At 46.8% G+C, this 25,170-nt stretch overlaps 1 protein-coding gene across 4 annotated transcripts in view; it reads right to left on the minus strand.

Moving 5' to 3' along the window:
* GTF2IRD1 (GTF2I repeat domain containing 1) overlaps positions 1-25,170 on the minus strand; it is a 244,094-nt gene that overhangs the window by 142,129 nt on the left and 76,795 nt on the right. For all 4 annotated transcript variants that reach the window (XM_043964256.1, XM_043964257.1, XM_043964255.1 and 1 more), the window contains exons 2-3: positions 12,843-12,971; positions 4,748-4,889 (exon numbers count right to left, since the gene is read on the minus strand). In XM_043964256.1, coding sequence (XP_043820191.1) covers positions 4,748-4,889; positions 12,843-12,965 — 265 coding nt within the window. In that variant the 5' untranslated portion in view covers positions 12,966-12,971. The remainder of the gene's footprint in view (positions 1-4,747; positions 4,890-12,842; positions 12,972-25,170) is intronic.

Raw genomic sequence — 25,170 nt, forward strand, 5'->3', positions numbered from 1 at the left:
CTGCATTAGCCATGCCCCCTGCCTGCAATGCCCTCCCCCTTCACCTTAGTCTCATAGCCCCTCCCTTCTTCCGGATAGAACTCAAGCACTATCTTTATGGTCATTTCTAAAAAAAAAAAAAACAAACCACATTTTAACCAGCGCCTTTTGTTCTTACACCCCCTACCTGTCCACTTCCCCTGCTGTGTCTCTTCCTTTTCCCCTCCCCGAGAGCCATCTCATAAGAAAGAATTTTGAAAGTCAAAAGAATCTACACGGGCAGCAACTCTCTAGCCAACGTACCAAAGAAAAAAATGCTAACATTACATGCAGTGTTTCACACCCCTAGCCTCCCACTTCATCTCTGCAAAGGAGGGGAAGCAAGTGCCGCCTTCTCTCCAAAGCTTTTGCTGATGCCCCAAACCACCCGTGCCCTCCTTAACTGTCTTGTATTGATTTACACTGCATTTTGTTGTTCACTCATGTCCAACTCTCTGTGACCCCATTTGGGATTTTCTTGACAGGGATACTTAGAGTGGTTTGTTATTTCCTTCTCCAACTCATTTGACAGATGGGGAAACTGAGGCAAACAAGGTGAAGGGATTTGCCTAGGTTCATTCGACTAGTAAGTGTCTGAGGCTAAATCTGAACTCAGGTCTCCCTGACTCCAGGCTGGGTGTTCTAGCCACTGTACCACGCAGCTATCCTTATTCTGCACACAGACAAACATATCATACATATACATATCTATTATAGATGTTATATAAAATATCTACGAAAGCTTCTTTTCTCTCCCTACCTCTCCCCCAACTAGAATGTAAGCTTTCCGGGAGCGAGGGGGCTGTCCCATGTCTGTCTTTGTATCTCAGCTCTTTTCACGTACCTGGAACACAGCAGGTGCTAATAAATGATCAGATCCAACATTGGAAGACAGGAGAGATCTCGGATTTCAGTATCCGAGAGTCACAGATTTAGACCTGAAAGGAACCTTGTGGGTCATCTAGTCCCACCCTTCACTGATGCCTAGTGGAATATAAGTTCCTTGAGGGTGTGCCTAGTATAGGGTTTGACACACAGTAGGTGTTTAGTAAATACCTGCTGATTGGTTGACTGCCGGTGGGCAGCAGAGTCCCTCTGCTGGGGGCTGTCCCCCAAGAGGCCAAGCCCTGGGGCCCAATGTCCAGGGATCAGGCTTCTGCAGCTGCCTCATTTGCCTCACCCCAGGGCGGGCATCCTGATTCGCACATCCTGGCCCACACAACCCAAGGACCATGTGACTTTGCTGGGGCCACGCTCTGAAGTCACAGCCTGTTTTAGAAGTCTCAGAGAAACGGGATGCTGGTCACTTCCCTAAGGAGGCTTGTTAATATTTGTCCAAAGCCAGTTTGCTCCAGGGAGACCAGCTCTGGCTGCAATCCTGTGGCTCAAGTTTGCCCGTAGTGGCCTCCACAAGCCCGGCGTTCTCTGAACCCTCTTAACCAGGTGTCCTCTGCTTGCCCCATTTCCACAGGGCCTTACTCTTCACTACTGCTGGAGTTAAAGAATAAGCTGGCCAGGGCTTCAGGGCTCACCCTTGCCATGGATCCTAGATCTTGGGGACCCCAAGCCTCTAGAACACGAAAGACATCTGGGGGCCAAAATCACTCTCTGTCCTCTTTTGCTTGGGTGTGTTACCCACCTCTATGACTACCCGAATGACCACTCCTCTCAGGTGCCTTTCCTGGATCTTCATCCAGGTCCAAGAACCATGGGTGTCTCTCTTGGGGCCTCTTCTCTTCTCTCTCTACTATTTCACTTGGTGAACCCATCAGTGCCCAGAGCTTCAATGATCATGATTCTCAGACCTATTTATCCACCCCTAACTTCTCTGCTCCAATCTCACATGACCAACTGCCCACTGGCCTCAGCTGAATGTCCAGTAGACATCTTACACTCAATATATCTATTTTTTTTTTTTAGTGAGGCAATTGGGGTTAAATGACTTGCCCAGGGTCACACAGCTAGTAAGTGTTAAGTGTCTGAGGCTGGATTTGAACTCAGGTACTCCTGACTCCAAGGCCGGTGCTCTATCCACTGCGCCACCTAGCTGCCCCACACTCAACATATCTAAAACAGAATTCATGATCTTTTCCCTCTCCCCCAGTACCCTCCCCTTGTCTAAACTTCTCAATTTTCCAGCCAACTGAATTAAAAACCTAGCTGCCACCCTCACTCACTCTCACCCCCCATAGCCGATCTTTTCCCAAGTCTGGTTAATTCTTTTTTTTTTTTTTTTGGGTGAGGCAATTGGGGTTAAGTGACTTGCCCAAGGTCACACAGCTAGTAAGTGTCAAGTGTCTGAGGCTGGATTTGAACTCAGGTCCTCCTGACTGCAGGGCCAGTGCTCTATCCACTGCGCCACTTAGCTGCCCCCTTGGTTAATTCTACCTTAATCTCAAATCTCTCAGGCCCCTTTCTCTCTACTGACACAGCATCATCTCATATCTGCACTTTTGGAACAGTCAGCTGGCCGGCCTGCCCTGAGTCTCTCTCCCACCCCCGTCCACCCACTTCTCTTCTGCCAAAGTGATCACCCTAAAGCACAGGCCCCTTTATTTTATTTTATTTTTTTGTGGGGCAATCAGCGTTAAGTGACTCGCCCAGGATCACATAGCTATTAAGTATCAAGTGTCTGAGGCTGGATTTGAACTCAGGTGTTCCTGATTTCAGGGCCAGTGCTCTATCCACTGCGCCACCTAGCTGCCCCAGATCCCATCAGTCTTGGCCTTTACCTCAACACTGCCCCTGGTCTCTCTGGGAGCCAGGGACTCCCAAACCTTCATTTAAGGAGGGGGCTCAGTTCAGACATCTCATTTCTCACCTGGCTGAACTATGTTGGCACCCCGGTGACTTTTATTTGTTATTGTTTAGTCATTTGCCAGTAGAGTCTGACTCCCCTTTTGGGGTTTTCTTGGCAGAAATACTGGAGTGTTTTACCATTTCCTTCCTCAGCTCATCTGACAGATGAGGAAACTGAGGCAAACAGTGAAGTGACTTGATCAAGGTCTCACAGCTAGTAAGTATCTGAGGCTGGATTTGAATTCAGGTCCTCCTCACTTCAAGCCCTGTGTTTTGTACCAGTTCTTCTTAAACTTTTTCTACTCGACTCCTTTTTGCTTGAGAAATTTTTATAGGACATACAGGTATGTAAGTGTATAAAATAGGTGTACATTACCTTTTACAGTCGCCAAATTTTTCATGACCCCCACATTCACTTATGTGACCCCCATATGGGGTCTCAACCCACAATGCTCTGTATTGAGCCTGCCTCCATACCTTCCCATTCAGCTACCTTTTCTGTATTGTTGTAAGTGCCTTGAGGGCAGGGACTTCCCTCCCTCCTTCCTTCCTTCCATCCTTCCATCCTTCCTCCTTCCCTTCTTCCTTTCCCTCATGTTCCATTTATTTTATTTTATTTTTGTACGGCAATTGGGTTAAGTGACTTGCCCAGGGTCACACAGCAAGTAAGTGTTAAGTGTCTGAGGTCAGATTTGAACTCAGGTTCTCCTGAATCCAGTGCTGGTGCTCTATCCACTGCGCCACCTAGCTGCCCCCCTGTTCCATTTATTTTAATGTTACATTCAAGGCAGTAGGCATAGCAAATGAAGTGAAGAACAAGGAATGAAAGTCCTCCTCTTTCTTCTCAATAGTGAGCCCTGCTTCTGAGAAGTAGGGACTGTCTTTTTTGTGCTTGGATCCCCAGTGCTAAGCACGGTGCCTGGCATACAGTCGGCACTTAATAAAGAAACGTGGATTGACTGTTCTTTCTATCCCCAGCACTGAGCACAGGCGCCTGGCACAAAACTGGGGATTAATAAATGCTTGCTGACGAATGAGGTTCTATGCCCTTGGCAGAGTGAAGGCTCCTTAAGGGCAGGGACTGTGGCACTGAGCCCCAGCACCGAGCCCAGGACTTAATCTGTTCCACTGAGAGTCTGGGGAGAGGCAGCCTGCCCTCTGAGGCACAAGCCTGGACAGCTCCTCCTCCAGTGGAAGCGCCACCCGAGGTGTCACCTCATGCCTTGGGGTGTCATCTTCATCCCCTCATTATTCTGCCCTCCCTGAGCCCAGCCTCAACAGGCTTACTCTCTTTTTTACCAATTGTGTGTGTGTATGGGTGTGTGTGTGTGTGAAAGAGGGAAATAGAGAGAGACACACACACACACACACAGAAAGAGAGGAGAGATGAGAGACAGAGACAGAGAGAGGAAAGAGAAGAGAGAGAGAGGATAGAGATAAGAGAGAGAGGAGATGAGAGACAGAGAGAGAGGAGAGATGAGAGACATAGAGAGAGAAAGAGAGATAGACAGAGACAGAGAGAGAGAGATATGGAGAGAGAGACACAGAGAGACAGAGAGAAAGAGATAGACAGAGACAGAGACAGAGAGATAGAAAGAGAGACAGAGACAGAGAGAAAGAGAAAGACAGAGAGACAGAGAGAGATTATTTACACAGTGAGTCTTGCCCCACCAAGTTCCACTTGAAAACCAGTAACCTAGGGGCCCAAGGTTGGACCCAGCCAAAGTCACGCATTATAAACAAAGGCTTGGGGTCACAGAATAAGCCTGCTTTTCTGGAGGGAGGCCGGGGTAGGAGTCGAGGGTCTGTGTCCCAACTCTACGACTACTTTGCTGTGTTCCTCTAACTGTCTGGGCCTCAGTTTCCTGCCCCAGGAAAGGAAGAGATTGGGCAGCATGGCCCCAAGGGCGATGAGTCGTGGGGTACTCACGGCAGAATCGGAGGAAATCAGTCTGCAGCTCCTTCCTTGAGTTCAGAAAGATTCTCCCCTTCTCGGTCCCCACCACGAAGGCGCTCTCATCATGGACTGCTACACAGGCCACCTCTGCATTTAGTTTGGAGAGTGCGGAGCACTGCGTAGGGGAGGGGGAGGGTGGGAGGAAGGAGAGAGTCCATTAATCATATTCTGAAGTCACCCCGTACGCTGACGCCCTGGATGACCTTGGGCGAGTTACATCTGGTCCTTCTTTTCACAGATGAGAGGGTTGTATTCGGTGGTCTCTGGGGTCCCCTTCTAACTCCAGATCTCAGAGCCTCTGACCCCTGCATGTCCCTGCACGGACTGGATCATGGCGTCCATCCATCTGGGATGATGTTTACTAGCTCCAAGCAAAGCCCTGATCCCAGGTCCCCATCCCCTGCTTGGACTATGGACGCCTGCAATTCCACCATTTGAACTTCATCCAGTTTCGCTCAAGACTTGGTTTCCTATTAGAGTGTAGATCCCCCACCCTGCCACCCAAATTTGGGATCACACACTTTAACTATCATCAATCACTGTGACTCCCTCAGTGTGGATGAGTTTGTGGAGTCTTTCCCTAAGGATTTTTTAAAAATTAAAATTCATTTCCCTTGCTTCTCTATTCCTTGGGAAACAAAACGAACAGAATACTCTTGTAACTAATCTGCAAGTCAAACAAAATGAAATTCTCACATCGGATACAATACTCACACATATACATGTATGAATATATGCACACATGTACAAATATACACACGTCTACACAAACAGTTCTACATATACACAAGGCATAAATATACATGTTTCTGTGCAGATATACACACATGCACACACAGGCATACACCCATGTCTCTATAAACACGCATAAACCATGCACATGTGTGTGCATATACATACATGCATGTAGACACACATATGGTGCCCCCAAAATCTTATTGCATTTTTCAGCTACTAAAGCTTAGATTCTGCACCGTCAGCTCCCAGTCCATTAGCTCCCCATCAGGACGTGTAGAACGTGCCTTCTCATTGGTACAAGTCCCCCGCATCGTGGTTGGTTATCATGTTAATCATACTCTCCAAGGAGTGGTTTGGACGGTGGGGAGTAGAGAGAGCACCAGGTGACCAAGTTGGGGTCTAGGCTGTGACAAGGATGGTAGGTGGGCTTTGAGCCAGAGAGGGAAAGTTGGACTCATGGAAAACCAACCTCACCAACCTTGCAAGATGGCCCTGGGCTGGCCCTGCCCTGTCTCCTCCAAGCTAGGCCAGATGTCTCAGGTGACAGCTCAGTAGGGGCCCAACTCACCTGCATAATTCTGACCTCAGGCTCCACCCCAGGCACCTTAAGGAAAGGAGCCTCAGAGCAGGAGTCAAGATCTGGCCTCTAAAGGAAGCCCTGCAGGTCTTGGTAAATGACCTCAGGGAAGTTTGCTTGAACCTATAGACTGCAAGCTCCCTGAGGGCAGAGACTCATTTTTGTCTCTGTAATCCAGGTCCAGAGCACAGTGTCTGCCTGGCACATAGCAGGTGCTTAATAAATGTTTGCTGACTGCTCAGCTGCTTGACTATTTGACCTCTCTGGGCCACCACTTCCCGATCTGATTTTTAAGTACCTTTTAAAGGGAGGAGGGAGCAGCCCACGCTCAGGATCTATCTCCTTGGACCATTGTGGTTATGAACGGAGATACAAAAAAGAAGAAGCAAGAGAAGCAAAACAGATACTTGTAACCATGCAATAGAGAGAGAGAGGAAAAGGACTAGACCGAGAGGCTGGAGAAACATGGGTTCAAGTCCTGCCCGTGACACCGGCTGAATGACTCACAGTGGATCATTTTATCACCTGTGAGCCTCAGTTTTCACATCTATAAAGTGGGGACAGCGATCTATGCATCACCTACCTCTTAGGACTACTGGGAGAGAAGTATCCTGGGGCATGATAGGTATGTAAATTATAATGGGACTGTTAGGATTAAAGACCTAGAGATGGAGCAGAGCTCTCAGGAGAACAGATCCAGGTTAGGAAAAGTGTTTGGAAATCATGGGCTCATGGATCTGGACCTGAAACGGACTCCATAGGCCATCTGCTCCCACCCCACTGGTCTTACAGAGGACCAGGGAAATGAGGTGATTTGTCCAAGGTCACCCAGGGAGAAAGCACCATGGGTGAGATTTGAACTCAGGTCTTCTGATGCTAGGTCAGGTTATTATCATCACATCCATCATAATTATTGACATTGGAAATCAAGGTTCTTTCCCTGGCAGAGGCTGATGACAGGGATTAAACAGAGGACAAAGCAGATTAGGAATAACAACGACTTGCAGTAAACTCAAAAGGAAGCAAGTGAGGATTATCATTATCTCATTTGACAGATGAGGCAAGTAAGGCCCAGAAAACCCATGGGCAAACAACAAGTAAATGTCCTCAGGCTGAATTGGAACCTGGGTCTCCTGATCCTACCTGACTCCCTGTGCCATGCTGACTCCCATTAATTTAGTTTTTCTTTTTTAAAATGGGAGGACTCCCTTGTCCTCAGTTTCCCCATCTATAAAAACAATAGCTGACATTTATATAATACCTTAAAGTTTGTGAAGCGTTTTACATAGGCTGTCTCACCTGGTCCTCACAACAATCCTGTGAAGTAGGTGATATTATTATCCCCATTTTATAGATGAAGAAACTAACATTGCCTAGGGTCACACAACCAGCGTCTGAGGCAGGATTTGAATTCAAGTCTCTGCACCCAACACTCTATCTACTCTATCGACCAGCAAGCCCATCCTTGCTGCCGTCTGGGGGTCTCCCTGGGCTCCGTGCCAGAACTCCACCCACTCTGCTGTCCAGGAGACCCTGCCCCTAAGGGCAAAGCCCCTTCCTTTTCCTCCTATTCATCGCTTTAAGACATTGCACCCACATGAATGTTACTAGGTCCTTTCCAGGGCTAATTACAGTGTAGTTCTAAGTAACCAGTGAGAAGCAGGATGGTACAGTGGATAGTGGGCTGGCCAGACTTGAGTTCAAGTCCTGCCACTGACATATGCTGGCTATAGGAGCATAGACAACTCTCTGCGACTAAAGTTATGGAAAAGTGGCTGATCTATATTAGTGAAGGTAGTTTCCATTCCAGGAGTTCCTCACTCTGATGAAATTACAGGTGGCCCATATTTCTCTCCCACTCCCTAATGTAAAAAGTCTTCCAGTAATGAATGGGAAGATGAAGAAAGAATTTTGCCTTTTTTCTTTTTTTCAGAGTAATAAGGGTTAAGTGACTTGCCCAGGGTCATGCAACTAGTAAGTGTCAAGTGTCTGAGGCTGGATTTGAACTCAGGTATTCCTGAATCCAGGGCAGGTGCTTTATCTATCACACCACTTAGCTGCCCCCAGAAGAAAGAAGAAAGAATTTTGCCTTAGAGAGCAGGGTCTCTTGAACAAGTGGGCAGGTAAGGATCTAGTTTGGGGTACAGAGCTATTAGGGGATAGGGAGGTGTCACAGCACCTTCCCACTGCCTTGGGGCAGGCAGCCCTGGGCCCTGAATAACAACTTGTATTGGGTCACTTCTCCCCTGGGCTCTTGCTTCCAAGACTTAAAGAAAAAGCTTTCAAAACGAGCTTAGCTCTTGGCCCCCACACTTAGCTGAAGACCCATCTCATTTATGTAAGCGAGGCTGCCTTATGTAAGGCTTCAGCTGCGAACCTGACATCAGAAGAATGCGCCTTTAGCTCCTTTTGTTCTCAAGATTAAAAACCGCCGCTCTCCCCCTGGCCTCCCGAAGCTCCCAGGAGCAGCGGCAGCAAAAATGATTCACGACCCCATGTTAATAAATGAGACAGCTTCCCCCATCAGTGTTAACAGGAAGTCAGTGAAGACCCGGGGTCAAGCTAGGGCAGCACGGAGAGCCTCCTCTGGCTGGCCTCACGGCCTGGAGGGGAGGGTTCCTCTCTCCCCACTCAGCTCAGTGGCAGTCTTAACAATAACAATAATTCTAACAGCCATCTACCTTCGTTAGCACTTTCCAGTTTCCAAAGCCCACTAACCCTGTGGGAAAGGTAGGATCATAGAATTAGACCCAGAAGGTGCTTTCAGAAGCCAAGTGGTCTGACTTCCTCACTTTACAGATGAGAAAACTGAGGCTGGGGAGGTGTTAAGTGACTTGAATTCTAACTCAGGTCCTGTGGTTCCAAGTTCAAACCCTTGCAATCACTTGAGGAATCGATTAATAAACTTTCATTAGGCAAACATTCTGTGCCAGGCCCTGGGAACCCAAAGAACCCAAGTGAAACAAGTCTTGACCTCAGTGAGCTTTTGTTCTGTGGAAGGGGGGAGGGGAGGGGAAGGACACGTAAGCCTCATTTTATAGAGCATCAACCTCATTTTTATAGAGAGTTCAGAGAGGTGTAGGGATTTGCTTAGGGACACACAGCTAGTAAGAATCAGGGCTAGGATTTGAACCCAGACCTTTGGACTATAAGTCTAGCACTTTCCCCAATATGGCATGCCTTGTGAAAGCCTCTGTGCCCAGTGCATTGTTCAGAGGACTTCCAGAACTTAAAAGTGTTGGGGCCCAACTGCTCAGGTACCCAGATTTTCAGATCTCAGCTGGGCTAGAAGGGCGGAAGAAAGGAGGGTCAAGGGGGCTGTTCTGAGTGTGTGAAGGACTGATTCCCGGAAGCCTAAAGCTGTCCAGGAGGCACACCCTGACTGTGACCTATATACTGCCCCCCCAGCCACATGTGTATCTGCCCTCAATAGATCAAGGATTTTAGGTTTTAGATTTGAGATCTGGTGGGGATCTAACAGGTCACTAAGTCCCACGCCCTCATTTTTTGAGGCGAACAAAAATGAAGAACAGAGAGGTTAAGTGTAAGGTACAGGATAGCCCAGCTAATAAGTGGCTACGGTATAATCTGAATCCAGGTCTGCTGGACTTTCAGGGTCTGTGGCCTATCCATCAGGCCAGGCTGTCTCTCTCTCGCCTAAGTAGCCAGGGAAAGGGATGCCCAGAACTAAGGGAATGTAGGGAGTTCATTCCTGGAGGGCTGAGGCAGGCTGGGAATAGAAGCAGGTCCCAGGAAGGCTTGGAGAATTCTCTGAGTCAGGCTGCCGTGATGTCGGACTGCCAGGATGCTATGAGGCTGTCCAGGCAAGCCCAAGAAGATAGGGAAGGACCCAGAAGCTGTTTTACCATTAAAAGATATAACAAGGGGCAGCTAGGTGGCACAGTGGATAGAGCACTGGCCCTGGACTCAGGAGGACCTGAGTTCAAATCCGGCCCTCAGACACTTATCACTTACTAGCTGTGTGACCCTAGGCAAGTCACTTAACCCCAATTGCCTCACCCCCCCCCCAAAAAAAAGATATAACAAAAGCCTCTTTGTATCCCCACCACCCAGAACAATGCCTTGGAAATTATGGATTGTATTTCAGCAAGGGAAGCTAATAACCATTTACTAAGTGCCTACTATGTGCACTTTACAATTATCTCATTTGATTCTCACAACGACTTTGGGATGGAGCTGCTATTATTATTATTATTATCACCACCCACATTTTACAATTGAGGAAACTGAGGCAGACAGAGGTGACATGACTTGCTCAGGGTCACACAGCTCATCAGTATCTGAGGCAAGATTTGAATCTGACTCCAGGCCCCATTGTTCTATCTGCACCACCTAGCAACCTATGTATGGAATTGTAAATGAGGAATCTCCCTCAACCCACACAGATTGGTTCTTTCTCTGTAACTTGTGCTTCTGGAAGAGCTGCCCAGTTAAGTAAGGTGCCCGGGGCCACATGGCCAGGAAGGACTCAAACCTGGGACTCCCTGCCCCTGAGATCAAGCTATAGACTCTCCCCATAATAGAGTCTGACTCTCCCCTGGGCCCCTCTGCATAAGGGAATAGAAGACAGTGCCCAGCGACTCCACTCCCTGGGCTCCACCCAGAGCTGCCCTGCTCTGCCACACCTGACCTCCATAATTCCCTTCCTGCTTAGGCTCTGTGGGAGGAGGCCGAATGTAGAAGCACAGCCCCTGAACCCAGGCTGGCTGAGCTCTCAGAGGAGAGCTGCTAGCACCCCACAGAGAGACAGACAGACAGATGGGCGGGAATCTCTGCCAGGCAGCTGCTGCCTCCGAGCTCCTCCATGCACCGGCACTTAGTATGGTGCCTTAAAGCACACAGTAGGCACTTAATAAATGTATAGTGATTGATAGAGATTGATCACAAAGTATCTTCTGCCTTAGCTCGAGAGCCTGTGGGCCCACAGAGATCATAGACCCCCCTAGGCCCCCGGGGCTGGAGGTGGAAGAGGGCCCAGAGGTCACTGGACAGACATGGCAAGCCTGCTCTCCGCCGAAGCTTGGAGGGCTTTGGTGGGTGAGGGCTGACTCCTCAGAGGGCTCCAATCTGCACTTGGAAAGGGTAGCAGGCAATGGAGAGCATGGTGGTGTTTTAGTGAGGACAGCTCTCTGCCAGCTGCCTTCTCCTCGCCTCTCTCTTCAGAGGTGGCCAAACCAGCCCAGGAACCCCTGCATTAAATAATGGCGGTGCAGGAAAGGCTCTCAAGGGAGGACAAAGTCCCAAACACGAGGGGCCCTCCCAGAAATGTCTGCCCAGAGGTCCAGAATGGATACTCACATCTCCTGTACCCCAAATCCTTTTTTTCTTTTTTTTTTGGCGAGGTAATTGGGGTTAAGTGACTTGCCCAGGGTCACACAGCTAGTAAGTGTCAAGTGCCTGAGGCCAGATTTGAACTCAGGTCCTCCTGAATCCAGGGCCTGTGCTCTATCCACTCTGCCACCTAGCTGCCCCCACCAAAATCCTTCTTACAGGCCTCACCCTGAGACAGATCTGGTCTATGAGGCAGCGTGGCAAAGTAGAAGGAGCCAGGGGGCCACGTGTCAAGTTCTGGCTCCAACACTCACTTTTCAAGGGACCTTAATTTCTCTGTGGCATCATCAGCAAAATAAGGATTAATGGGCCAATTTATTTTGCTGGGAGCAGCTGGGTGATGCAGTGGAAAGAGCACCATCCCTGGATTCAGGAGGACCTGAGTTCAAATCAGGCCTCAGACACTTGACACTTTCTATGTGACCCTGGGCAAGTCACTTAACCCGCATTGCACCGCAAAAAAAAAAAAATTATCTTGATGGACTATGCATATTTGTTCTAAAAGGTTTGGGGCGGGGGGGGGGCGGGGGGGGGCGCTAGGTGGTGCAGTGGATAGAGAACTGGCTCCGGATTCAGGAAGACCTGAGTTCAAATTTGACCTATGACACTTGAGACTTACTAGCTGTGTGACCCTGGGCAAGTCACTTAACCCTCACTGCCCTGCCCCCCCCCAAAAGATAAAGGTTTTTTTTTTCTTTGAAGTGGAAGGTGAAGTGAAAGGGAGAGAAAATACATACCTGTTCATTGACAAATAAAACTGAAGTAAATTAAAAATAAAAATTTTTTTTAAAACTAAGGCTATAGGATTACACAACCTCTGAGGTCCATTCTAGATCTTGGCCTTATGAAGCCATGAACCAATCTGTTGTGTGACCTTGGGCAAATCTCTTCCCTTCTCTGGGCTTCAGTTTGCTTCCATCATATTGCAAGTTTCTTGAATGAAGGGATTGTCTTTGGCCTCTTTTTGCATACCCAGTGCTTAGCCCAGTGTCTGGCACATAGTAGGCACTTAAATGTTTATTGACTGACTCAATGAACTGTTGGTATTGGTGATGAGGTGATCTCTACAGCTCCTGCTAGCCCTGACCTATATGGTTCAGTTTCCTGTTCTGTGGGATGATGTGATCCATCAATCAAACAATAAGCATTTATTAGGCACCTACTATGCACCAGGCACTGTGCCTAATGGCCGCCATCTAACATTACAGGGTTATCATTACTGGCTGGCTCCCTCTGCCTGTGGGGACAGAACCAGGACTGGATTGAAATGACAGGAATTGTCGTTTGGCTGGTGGGGGCAGAGCACGGAGGGAGGAAAGTGATGTTGTTTGGTTGTTGTTTCCCAGGAGATGTTAAGACTCAGAGCATCCCTTCCCCGCATCCCTGCCCAGCTAGACTCACCATTGAATCTAAGGCAGACACAAGGCTGGTGATGATCTCATCTTTGCGGGGAAACATGGTGCTCCAGCGATCGGGTCCGGAGGCATTGGCGGGACCATCAAAGTGTTTCCCCATCAGGGCCATAGTCACCTGGAATACAGGAGGGGAAGCGGGTGGTTACTGATCCATTAGCAAACAGGCCTCTACGAGGATGTCACCTTTGGAAGAGCAACTTTTGATCCCTCCAAAAGTTCGAGGTAGAAAGGACTCCCTGTTCTCTGGGGTTTCAAGGCTTACAAGTGCTTCCCTGCGGTGGCACAAAGGGGAGAGAGTTGTACGGAGAGAATTCACCCAAAACAGTACAAGGGTCACTGTGGTGAGACAGTGCGGTGGGGACAAGGGAACTGTATTTGCAGTCAGAGGAAGAGGGTTCGAATCCCTTCTTTGCAACCACTGGGTGGTTTGACTAATTGACATTAGACACATCAATCCTCCTCAATGGGTCTCAGTTTCCCCTTCTGTCAGAGGAGAAAGAATCTCCCCAAGGTCTCCTCTGGCACGAGGTCCTGAAATCCTGTCTCTAGACCTTAATTTGGAAGTGTGGGAATTGTTGTAACTATTTGTCCTTCATTCTCCAAGAGGACCATGACATTGGGAGGTGATGTCATGACTTGCAGTGAATTGGATTTAAGTGAGGGAGGGCTGTGCAAAGTCACCAGCCTCACTCTCTTCCAGAGACACCTGGGTCCAGGGCCCCAGATGTGGTGGGAGACCTTGGTCATTTTAAGCTAAGGTTTTTCCCAGGTGTCAGTTTGCCTGAGGCAACACCCATTCAGTGATTAAGACTAGATTAGAGGGGCAGCTAGGTGGCACAGTGGATAAAACACCAGCCCTGGAGTCAGGAGGACCTGAGTTCAAATCTGGCCTCAGATGCTTGACACTTACTAGCTGTATGACCCTAGGTAAATCAGTTAACCCCCATTGCCCCACAAAAAAAAAAGAAAGAAAGAAAAGTTACACTGATTGCAGATACTAGGGGGGAGCAGGATACCTCTTTTTCTGAATTTAGGGAAATGTATCTATTAGCTCTCTGCCCCCCAATACAGAAAGCTCCTAATATTTCCTCCAATTAGAAATTAGGTTACCTATTCTTGTATCCTGGCTTATAGCCCATTAATTTTTTTATTTTAATGCATAAAAACCAGTCTCCACCTGTATTAGGGGTCTAGTGCCAAGCTGAGGAGCCCTCAGCTCAATTTTTTATACAACTGATATACATTGCTTGAGAAATTTATATTCTTGGAAGCATCAGCCTTTGTTTTCCCAGTTATTTCAGCTTTTACCCATCATAGAAGTTAAGATAATTATCAATCAATCAACACCTATTAAGCACCTACTAGGTACCAGGCACCTGTTGAGTGTTAGGCATACAAACAGAAAAGACACCAGCTGGCATAAGGCATAGATAAGATAGATCCCAGGTCATTTGGGGGAGAAGGCCAGGAGAAGTGGGGAGGGCATGTCAGGAAATGCTTCAGGGAGAAGAGGGAGCTTGAGCTGAATCTTGAAGGAAGTAAGGGATTCTGTCAGGTAGAGGTGAAGGGAAACGCATCCCAGGAATAGGGTGCAGCAAGTGCAAAAGCATGGAGAGGGGAGATGGATCGCAAGCCACGGTCAGTTTGTGTAATAGAGTTAGTAGGGTAGGACGGGTCCAGGTTGTGAAGGGCTTCCAACAACAAGCGTGGGTGTTTCTGTTTGGACCTTGAAGTTTCCTCCACTGGACAGTCATTCTTGCACATCTTCACAGCACTTTCCATCCAACAGCCAACAAACATTTCTTCAATGCTTACTAAGTGCCAGGCACTGGGCTGAGGATTCAGAGAAATGCTCCTTTCCTTCAACGGGTTTATATTCTAAGGGGAGAGACAACCTAGGTACAGACAAGATAAATACAGAGTTGTTGCTGTTCAGTCCTTTCACTTGTGTTCAAAACTTGGTGACCCCGTTTGAGGTTTTCTCGGCAGAGATACTGGAGTGATTCTCCATCTCCTTCTGCGGCTCATTTTTAAAGATGAGGAAATTAAGGCAAACAGTGTGAAGTGACTTAGCCAGAGTCACCCAGCTAGTAAGTGTCTGAAACCACACACACACACACACACAGCACATGGAAGGTATTTTCAGAGGGGTCTGGAAAAGGCCACCTACAGGAGATGGTGGGAGCTGAGCTAGGTCTTGAAGGAAATCAGGGAAACTAAGCAGCAGCGGTATGATGGGAGAGCATTCCAGGCATGATGGACAGCCAGCACAGACGCACCGAGGAGGGCGATCTGAGGGAAGGGCAGGTTGGTCTGATCACAGAGGACGGGTGGCAGGAGGCCAGGGATGTAGGAAAGGACCAGGTCTCACATTATCTCACTTGATCTTTAAAACCAACAGCCCTTGAAATTAGGAGGGACCATGATTATCCTGCTCATTGTGTAGATGGGGAAGAGAGGTTATGAGTGAATAGATGAGGGCAGCCAGGGGGTACAATGGAGAAAGCACTGGCCCTGGATTCAGGAGTACCTGAGTTCAAATCCAGCCTCAGACACTTGACACTTACTAGCTGTGTGACCCTGGGCAAGTCACTTAACCCTCATTGCCCCACCAAAAAAAAAAAAAAAAGCATATAAAAGAAATGAGTGAATAAATGGGGGAATGACATAGCTCCAGGTGGGAGAACACCAAGAGAGCGGAGACCAACCCCAAAGGGCATGGGCCATCTGGGCATCCTTTCCTTGCCCACACCAGTCATGAAGTCCCTTCTCTCATCTGGGCCAGAGCTGGCCAGGCCAAGAGGCTGGGGTCGGGAGGGCTCAGACCACTGGGTCCCCCCCTGCCATTCTCCCCGATCCAAGAAAGGGCCAATGGTTCAGTCCACAACCCTCGCGTGAAGCCATTCTCTCCTCTTCTCTTGGGATTCTTCCCTTCGGGACTGAGGACACAGAAGGAGGAGGAATCTGCGGCAGAAGGAGAAGGTGGGTTTGCCCGCGATGTCAGCACCTCCCAGACACTCAGACCAGCCCTGCCCCGAGAGGCCTCTGGTAACGTAGTCAAACTGTCTTTGCCTTTCTCTGTATCCTCAGTGCCTGGTATACACAAGGCACTTAATAAATGCTTGCTAAACACAGTTAATATGTCCATGCTTTGCATGACTTCACATGGATAACTGATATCATACTGCTTGCCTTCTCAACAGGTGGGAGAGGGGCAGGAGACTATTGGGAGCTTAATTTTTTGAAAAGAATATTAAAATAAATAAAATTTAAGAAATAGAAATGCTTGCTGACTGACTAACAGATGACCTCCGAAAGTTCCTCCAGCTCTAAGACTATGGCTCTACAAGAAACAGAGAGGCAGGATGTTTTCATAGTAAGATCCTGCCAAGGCTTCAGGAGACCTTAAAAACAAGCCCTTCAACTTTTTAGGTATCCATCCTCTGACCTGTAAAATGAAGGGTCTGAATCAGATGGTATCTAAGCTCCCTTCCAGCTCTAAATCTGTGGTCCTCCCTGGACCTCAGTCTCTTCATCTAAACAATGAAAAGGGTTGAAGCACATATTAGTGGAAAGAATGCTGGATTTAGAGGCAGAGAGGACCTGCCTGAGTTTGAATCTCAGCTCTGCTAATTATTACACACATAAACTAGGGCAAGTCAGTTCATTTTTCTGGGCCTCAGTTACCACATCTGTAAAATGATGGGGTCAGACTAGATGGTCTTGGGGGTCCTTTTCAACTCCAAAGTTTTTGAGGTGCTTTCTAGCTCTGACAGTCTAAGTTTCCATGGTCTTATGAGAGACTAAGAGATGGACAGACTATGACAGATGGACAGAAAAAAAGCCCAGGAAACAAATACATGGACAGATATTGACAGAGACACAGAAAGGAACTGAAAGCAGCTAAATTCTACCAACATTTAGTAATTGCTGACTATTTGGTAGAAAAAGAGAGAGATGGGGACAGAGACAAACGGCATCAGAGTCAGCTACTGATTGCGGCTGAGAAGCAGCAGAGCCAAGTGGCCAGCAAGCAGAGACATGGCATCCATGAAATGGCATCTGATTGTCTGAGGTGAGCTGAAGGTCAGCAGTAAAGGTTCCCAGGATGGCTGCATAGGATGATCTCTTCCCTTTGGGCCGGGGCTAGTCACATCTCACCTATGTAGGCCCCGCTGGTCTGCTCATGGGTCCCCAGGCCCCCAGGGAAAGTTAGGCTGCTTGGCCTCAACACCTTTGGTCCAGGTTCCTTCCCCTTCGCTCCCAGTCTGTTCTCCAGCAGGATTTTGAAGCCTATAATTAGGCAATTTCCAGTCCAATCTCAACATAAAATGAATCTCCTCTCATGGAGGACTTAAGGCAGAGAATGCTTCTCTCAGCCAGGAGATCTTGGTCAACCCTCTTATCTTACAAAAACTGAGGCTCAAAGAAGACATCTTGTTCAACGTGAATCGGGAAGCCTTCAACAACAGTCAGCAATAGAGAACCTACTACCTGTCACGAGATGGGGAACTCTAGCTTCCAAGGTACTGAAGTCCATAAACACTCAGATCTTGAATTACAGTAGACAAACCCTCCTCTAATAGAGATAGCCAGTGTAGACTCAGATCTAGATACACATGTGCCTGTATGTATACATATACACACAGTCATAAACAAGGCATCTTGGGGAAATGGGGTCTTCCTATGAATGGAGCTCGCTCCTGGCAAGCTCTCTTGAACAGCTTCTTCTGTCCCATCCCAGCTAGCCAGCATCTTCTCCCACTACTCAAATCCACTCAATTCTACATTCATTGAGCACTGCCTCTATACAGGGACTAACTTGATATGTCTCCCGCACACCCAATGCATGTTCTGGCTGCTCCCTTGACTTGGAACAATCCCATCCCCATCGATCCATTATCTCCCCAATCTGGGCTCACCTGGAGTCTCACCTGTTCTAGGAAGACTTCCCTGACTCCTCCAGGCTTCATCTTTTAAAACTCTGACTAGCCCTTAATCATAGGCTCAATGAATCATATAGGTCTGGAACTGGACGGGACCTTGAAGCTGTCTAAGTTGAACCCTCTCATCTTACAAAAGAGGAAACTGAGGCCCACATCTTCTGACTCCAGATCCAGCCTTCTCCCTATCACATCTAGTGTCCTTTCCACTAGCAAAATGCTCCTCTCGTAGGCAGAAAACAGTGCTGGGGAATAAGGTCTAAACCCTTTCTGGAGCTCACAATGCAATAAGACACAAATAACATTTCATTTAAAATCCTGGAGATTTAAGAAGTCTTTCATGATCCCTTTTGAATCAATCACTCAATCACTCACTCAATGAACAAGCATTTCTTAAGGGCCTACTCTCTGTTTGGTACATGGGATTACAACAAACAGTGAATAAAACAATCCCTAGTTTCATGGTCTCTCCATATACCTGAGGTAGGGGCTAAAGGTATTATTATGACCATTTTACAGGCAAAGAAACTGAGGCTCAGATCTCAGCCCATGAACTGACTTGCCCAGGGTCACAGAAGCAGGAAAAATTTGCACCAAGGCCTCCCCGAGTCCAAGGGCAGCCAGCCCGCAGTGCTCTGCTGCTTCTCTGGCATCTAGAATGCAAAGTCTGTGACAAAGGATGAAAATAAGGACAAACTGGCAGAACTGAAGTCAGAGGGTGTGGGTTCAAATCCTGCCTCTGACACTTCCTGCCCTCACACATCTTACAGTCTAATGGGGGAAACAACATGCAAACCATGAAGTACAAACAAGATATCAATTTATCAATATGTGCCTACATATGTGTGGTTATATTGTATCATAAAATGACAAAGAGAACAATGTCAGAGAAACTTGGGAAGACTTGTATGAACTGATAACAGAGGGAAGCAGAACCACAAGATCAATCTATACAGTAACAACAACAAAGACTTGATCGACACAGTGACCAACTTCCATTCTAGAGATCCAATGATGAAGAATGCTACCCGTATCCTGACCACTAGATTGTAAGCTTATTGAGGGCAAGTTCTAGCTTTTCTAATATTTGTATCCCAGTGCCAGGAATATAGTGGGCACTAAATAAATGTTTATTGATTGATAGAGGAGACATTTTTGGATGTGGCTAATGTGGGGATTTGTTTTTGTTTTGTTTTGTTTTTTCCTTTTTTTTTTTTTTTTTGCAGGCAATGGGGGTTAAGTGACTTGCTCAGGGTCACACAACTAGTAAGTGTCAAGTGTCTGAGGCCGGATTTGAACTCAGGTCCTCTAGAATCCAGGGCCGGTGCTTTAACCACTGTGGGGATTTGTTTTTACTTAATGATGCATATTTGTAACAAGGCTTTTTGGAGGGGGAAGAAAAGAAAAAAAGGTTTAATTGAAAAAAATATTAAATTAAAAAAATTGAATTAGAACTGAGACCCACAGGCCCCAAGCCCAACACACACAGTCCATGTATACACATGGTTACTTTGACACCCACATAAATGTCCTTCTGGCTTTTTGGCAGTCAGATTCTTCCTTTGTAAAATTAGGGTTTTGATGTCTGATGTGTTGATTCTTTTTGTTTGATTCTATTCATTAGCAGGGAGGGCTTGGGGAGGTGGGGGGGCAGGAGAAGGGATAGTAGTGGGTAGAGGCAGAGATGTAAAGAAAAAGAGGAAAGATTATCAATAAAACAAATATACAGGGGCAGCTAGGTGGCACAGTGGATAAAGCACTGATCCTGGATTCAGGAGGACCTGAGTTCAAATCTGACCTCAGACACTTGACACTTACAAGCTGTGTGACCCTGGGGAAGTCACTTAACCCCAACTGCCTCACCAAAAAACCCCCACAAAAAACAAACAAACAAACAACAACAACAAGGAAGATATAAAAAAGAAATCAAGATGGGGACCATACAAACAGGGCAATTTCGTTACTACCTTTTGAAACTGAACGTACGTTAAAAAAATAAACTGGACAGAAGTTGTTTTGTACATAATCCTCTTTTGGGGGGAGGTTCCTTTTTTGTATATTGTAATGTTTGTGCCTGTTGATAATTAAATTCATCATAAAACATTTAAAAATACTTTCCATGGAGGGTGTAGATGTGGCAATGTGCAAGGCCCTTTCTAGCTTCAGCACTAGGTTCTCCTTCCCCCAAAGAGAAGTCTAGCACCAGCCCTGGCACGGAAGAGAGACTCCTGGCCTGGCTCACTGGGAGAGCTGGTGAAAGCATGAGTCAAATGGAAAGCAGGTATCATCTGCATTCCAATCTATTGGCTGGGCATTAGCAATTCACAGAATGTTGGAGCCCAGAGAGGCCAGAGAGATCACAAGGGGGAAATGCTCTCATCTTCACAGAGTAGGTGGAAGGGAGTGGGGGGAGTAAAGAGATCTGGACTCCTAGACTTCACATCTGGAAAACTAGGGGTTCAGATCCCGGCTCTGACACTTGTACCTATGTGACCGCTTCACTTGTTTCTTCACTTGTTTGTTGCTTTTTTTTTTTTTAGTGAGGCAATTGGGGTTAAGTGACTTGCTCAGGGTCACACAGCTAGTAAGTGTCAAGTGTCTGAGGTCGGATTTGAACTCAGGTCCTCCTGACTCCAGGGCCGGTGCTCTATCCACTGCGCCACCTAGCTGCCCCGTTTCTTCACTTGTAAAACAAAGAGGATGGATGGTTTCTGAGGTCCCTCCTAGTTCTAGCTCTATCATCCTATAACCTCCCTGAGCCTCAGTTTCCTTATCTCATAAATGGGGAAGTTGGTCTCCATGAGCACCAAGGCCCCTTCAAACTCTCACACTCTGTGAAGAAATTATTAATCTTGACAACGATAGTGAAAGGGGCCATTGGGAATACATTTTCTAATTGTTCTTCCCTGCAATACTTGGCTTTATCTTCCTTAATAGAGAGCCACAGGCCACAGAGATAAGCTGTTCCTTAAGACCTAGTCAGCACTCTCTGTATGAGAACTGCCAAAAAATCCACACATACTGGGTAGGATTAAGTAGACTTGGGAATCTTCCTAGAAATTACCCAGCCTGCATTGTAATTTGGAGATCATTTACTGATGAGATTAAGGTGAGAGAAGGCAGGCATCTAAAGTATAATGAATACAGGATGAAGGACTACCTTGGAAACTGTAAGCAGGTACAAGGCAATGTGGAGAACATAACCTCTGACAAGCAGGTGGGCCATCTAGGTAGGGGTTAAAATAGGAAATGGATAAAAGCAAGAACGGACTGGAGCCGGGGCTCTCGTTCTGGCTGACCGGCTCCGTTTCTATTGTCAGAACTATCCCTAGAGAAAAGAAGGGCAATCCAGATAACCAAGGGTGACTGCAGAATCTCTGGCCAAAGCATCTTGGAATGAGAGATCAGGTCCCGGAAGGAGCCACAGAGGCTGTCTGGCCCAAATCCCTCATTTTACAGATGAAGAAACTGAGGCCAAGGGAGTGACACGTGCCCAAGGTCACCCAGAGCTTGGCTCCTTTCCAAATGTACCAAACCAGTGGACAAAACCAGTCCATTTTTCCAAAAAGTGAAAACGAGGCCCACAGGGATCAATCAGTCTACACGTAATTATTAATTACCCACTATATGTGAGGCAGTGGGGATACCTATACAGAAATGAAACAATCCTTCCCCTCAAAGACTTTATGTACTAGTAAGCTTCTAGTCAGCACAAGGGTCAAGATTCAAATCCAGATTTCCTGCCTTCTAAATGCAGCATTTTTTCTTTGTTTTGCTTTGCGGGGCAACGAGGGTTAAGTGACTTGCCCAGGGTCACACAGCTAGTAAGTGTCAAGCGTCTGAGGTCAGATTTGAACTCAGGTGCTTTATCCACTGCGCCACCTAGCTGCCCCCATGCAGCATTTTTTCTTACAACACCATGGCTGGCTCTACAAAGACTTTCAGAAATAAAAGAGATTTTGGATGTCTACACTATCCTGCATAGGCTGCCGCAGGTACACGGAAATATCCCTTAAGAATACCCAACTCCTTTTGCTTCCATTCAAAGTTCATCAATCAATTTTCTGTTTTATATATTTAATCTGTGGTCTTATTCTTTTTTTTTTTTTTTTTTGGTAAGGCAATGGGGGTTAAGTGACTTGCCCAGGGTCACTCAGCTACTAAGTGTCAACTGTTTGAGACTGGATTTGAACTCAGGTCCTCCTGAATCCAGGGCCAGTGCTCTATTCACTTCACCACCTAGCTGCCCCTGTGGTCTTATTCTAAAAAGCAATTAAATCGGGATAGAGTAAAGATGGCAGAAGGAATGGAGCATTTCTAATGAGCTCTCCCATCCCTTTAAATAACTTTTTTTTTCCTAAATAACTTTTAAAATTTTTTATAGGCATTAAAAAAAGTCACAATATCTCATTTTTTCCAGCCATGGAGAACTTAGAAGGATTGAAGAAGGTCTGTTTGTGGACACTGGGGTAGGGGTTGGCAGACGGTAAAAGGGGCTAAATGCCTGGTCAGAAAGGTATTATAGAGGACCCCTGTGCTAGCAGGATAAGTCATAGGATCAGGTGTGACTTGGCAACTTCTTCACTCATTACCCAGTTCCTGATTGCCGTTTCAGGGCAGAGAGAAATTACCATCTGCAGTCAAAGAAGCAGGTGCTCTACATGGGTAAGGACCAGAACACAGACCAAGAGGAGAGTGACCAGAACTCTCCCCAGATCCCACCATCTTGGAAGCAATGAAAACTGACAGGCTGGCCCCCAGATCCAGCCACAGAAATTTAGGTCAGCCATTCTCCCAAAGGTGAGCAGAGTCCAATTCTACTTGACAAAGTCCAAAATCAAGATATAGGTTGGAAAAATGAACAAACAATAAAAAAAGAACCTGACCATAAAAACTTTCCATGGAGACAGGGAAGCTCAAGACAAACTCAGGAAAGGACAATGTTGGGAGAACATCTACAAGCAGAGGCTCAAATTAAAAAAAAAAAAAATGCAGATTGGGCACAAGCCCAACAAGAATTCCTAGAAGTCCTAAAGAAAGAGATTTTTTTAAAAAGAGCAAAAAATGGTTTGTAATTAAATATGTGCAGAAGAGAAAAATTGGGGGGAAAATGAGAGCAATGAAAAGTGATTAAACCTGGTTCTTGCCATGTTATCATTGGAAGGAGTTTGATAACAGCAGAAGAACCAATGGCTTTGGAGACAGGGAATTTGGGATTATTCCCTGTCTCAATCCCTACCTACCTGTGTGATGTTGGGAAGGTGCTTTTACCTCTCTAGGCCTCAAGCTTGTGTGTAAAAAGAAAGGTTTGAACTAGATGAAGGTTCTTTCTAGTGCTATAATGATCTATAATTTTGTAACCGAAAAATGGAAGGCAGAATGGAAGCACATGGTATTTCAATTTACACTGTACATTAGCCAGACCCTACATTGTCCTTCTGGATAGCGACTGTCATGTACACATACCCTCCACTAGTACGGCTTCCTCATATTTATGTAGGACTTTATACTTGTCAAAGCCCTAACATGAATCACGTTTGAGCTTTGTGACTTTTCTGAGTGGTAGGCAGGGTAGATTTTTCACACCCATTTTATAGATAGGGAAACTAAGGCCCAGTGATGTGAAATGCTTAATAATAATATAGTAGTAGTAGTAGTAGCAGTGATAGTTAACAATTATGTAGTGCTTTAAGATTGGCATTGTGGGGGCAGCTAGGTGACGCAGTGGATAGAGCATCGGCCCTGGAGTCAGGAAGACCTGAGTTCAAATTTGACCTCAGACACTTGACACTTACTAGCTGTGTGACCCTGGGCAAGTCACTTAACCTCAATTGCCTCATCAAAAAAAAAAAAAAGATTTGCAAAGTGATTTACATTTTTTATTTTGTTTAATCCTCACAACAACCCTGGGTGGGAAGTACTATTGTTACCCTCATTTTACAGATGAGGAAACTAAAACAAACAGAGGTTAAGTGACTTGCCCAAGGTCACCCAGCTAGTAAGTATCAGAGGCAGGATTTGGATTCCAAGTCTGGAGCTCCGTCCCCCATGCTGCCTAGCTGCTTAAAATGCCTGGCCACAGATTATATTCTCATTCCCATCAGCATCTTGGGGCACTCACAGCTTCTGCCAGGTCTAATTGTTTCAGGCGTGTCTTTTGTCTTTCTCATTTGGATCTCACGTCTTCCTCCAAGAGGACAGCAGCTGTGTATCCCCCATCAGACCAAGGACTCTTCAAGGACAGGGACTCTGTCCCATAGTCAAACCAGGGGGTCTCTAAGGGCAGGGACTACACTTAACTCACTCATCCTGAAGATAGCGATCGCATCAGCCTATTGGACAAGGGGCAGGGGCCACAGTTTTCTGTTCCTTATACCCCTCATTAATATCTATAGACACAGGTCTTTCTATCAGTCCCCACTGAATGAATGAACAAATGAATGAATGTCTTTTTAAATTTCTTCCCCATGCTCCACGAACAACCTTCATTCTCCCTTGCCCCCTGCTCTGTCTGTGGGCAGCTGCCTGTCTTGGTGCTGTCCAATAAGATCGAGGGTCTAAGGGACAAAGAGAAAGACCGAGGGAGAGAGAACAGGAGGCTGAGTGTCCCAATGTCCCAGCCTTTGGCTGATGGATGATGACCCCACTAAAAGACATCAATAAATTAATTATGACTGGCACTCTCCATCCTTAATGTGTGTGTTCTTCTCTGGTCACCTCCTGTTGCCGTGAGGGTTCGGGCATTGACAGAAAGTATGTCCATGGGCTCCCCTCCTCTCCTTAACCCAGTAGACTAGCTGCCCAGCACATTCCCCAGGAGGGCAGGATTTCCTAAGGAGGGCACTTAGGTAACGGCAGGGGTCCACAAACCCACTACATTTGCATACAATTTGCATCTCCTTTGCATGTGACTTTACAGGTGTTTCTTGTCACTGAGTAGCTTTCAAGGTTAAACGTCACTAGGGGTGGTGGGGGGTGGGGAGGGGTGGGGAGGGGGATGAAGGCATTGAAAGTGTTACCCAGATGACTCTGCTCTTTCAGGAATTTGGGCTTGGTGCTTCTGGCTGACTTCTGGAAGGAAGAAGAAAGCCTGCCTGCCTATGGAATCAGGCAACCTGTTTCCAAGTGCTGACTCTGACACATGGCAGATCTAGGCGTGTGACTCTAAACAAAGTCATGGAATAAGCCAGGGGCCCCAGGATGACATGTTTCAGATGAGCTGTTCATCTCCATCAGTGAAGGGAATGTTCCACACCAGGAGTCCCCCACATCATTCAAATCCTAGCTCCAGGGAGAGAGAGAGAAAGAAAAAGAGAGGGAAAGAAAGAGGGAGAGGAAGAGGGAGGGAGGGAGAGGGAGAGGGGAGGAAGG

Source organism: Dromiciops gliroides, chromosome 4, assembly GCF_019393635.1.
Source record: "Dromiciops gliroides isolate mDroGli1 chromosome 4, mDroGli1.pri, whole genome shotgun sequence".
In the NCBI taxonomy this organism is placed as follows: Eukaryota; Metazoa; Chordata; class Mammalia; order Microbiotheria; family Microbiotheriidae; genus Dromiciops; species Dromiciops gliroides.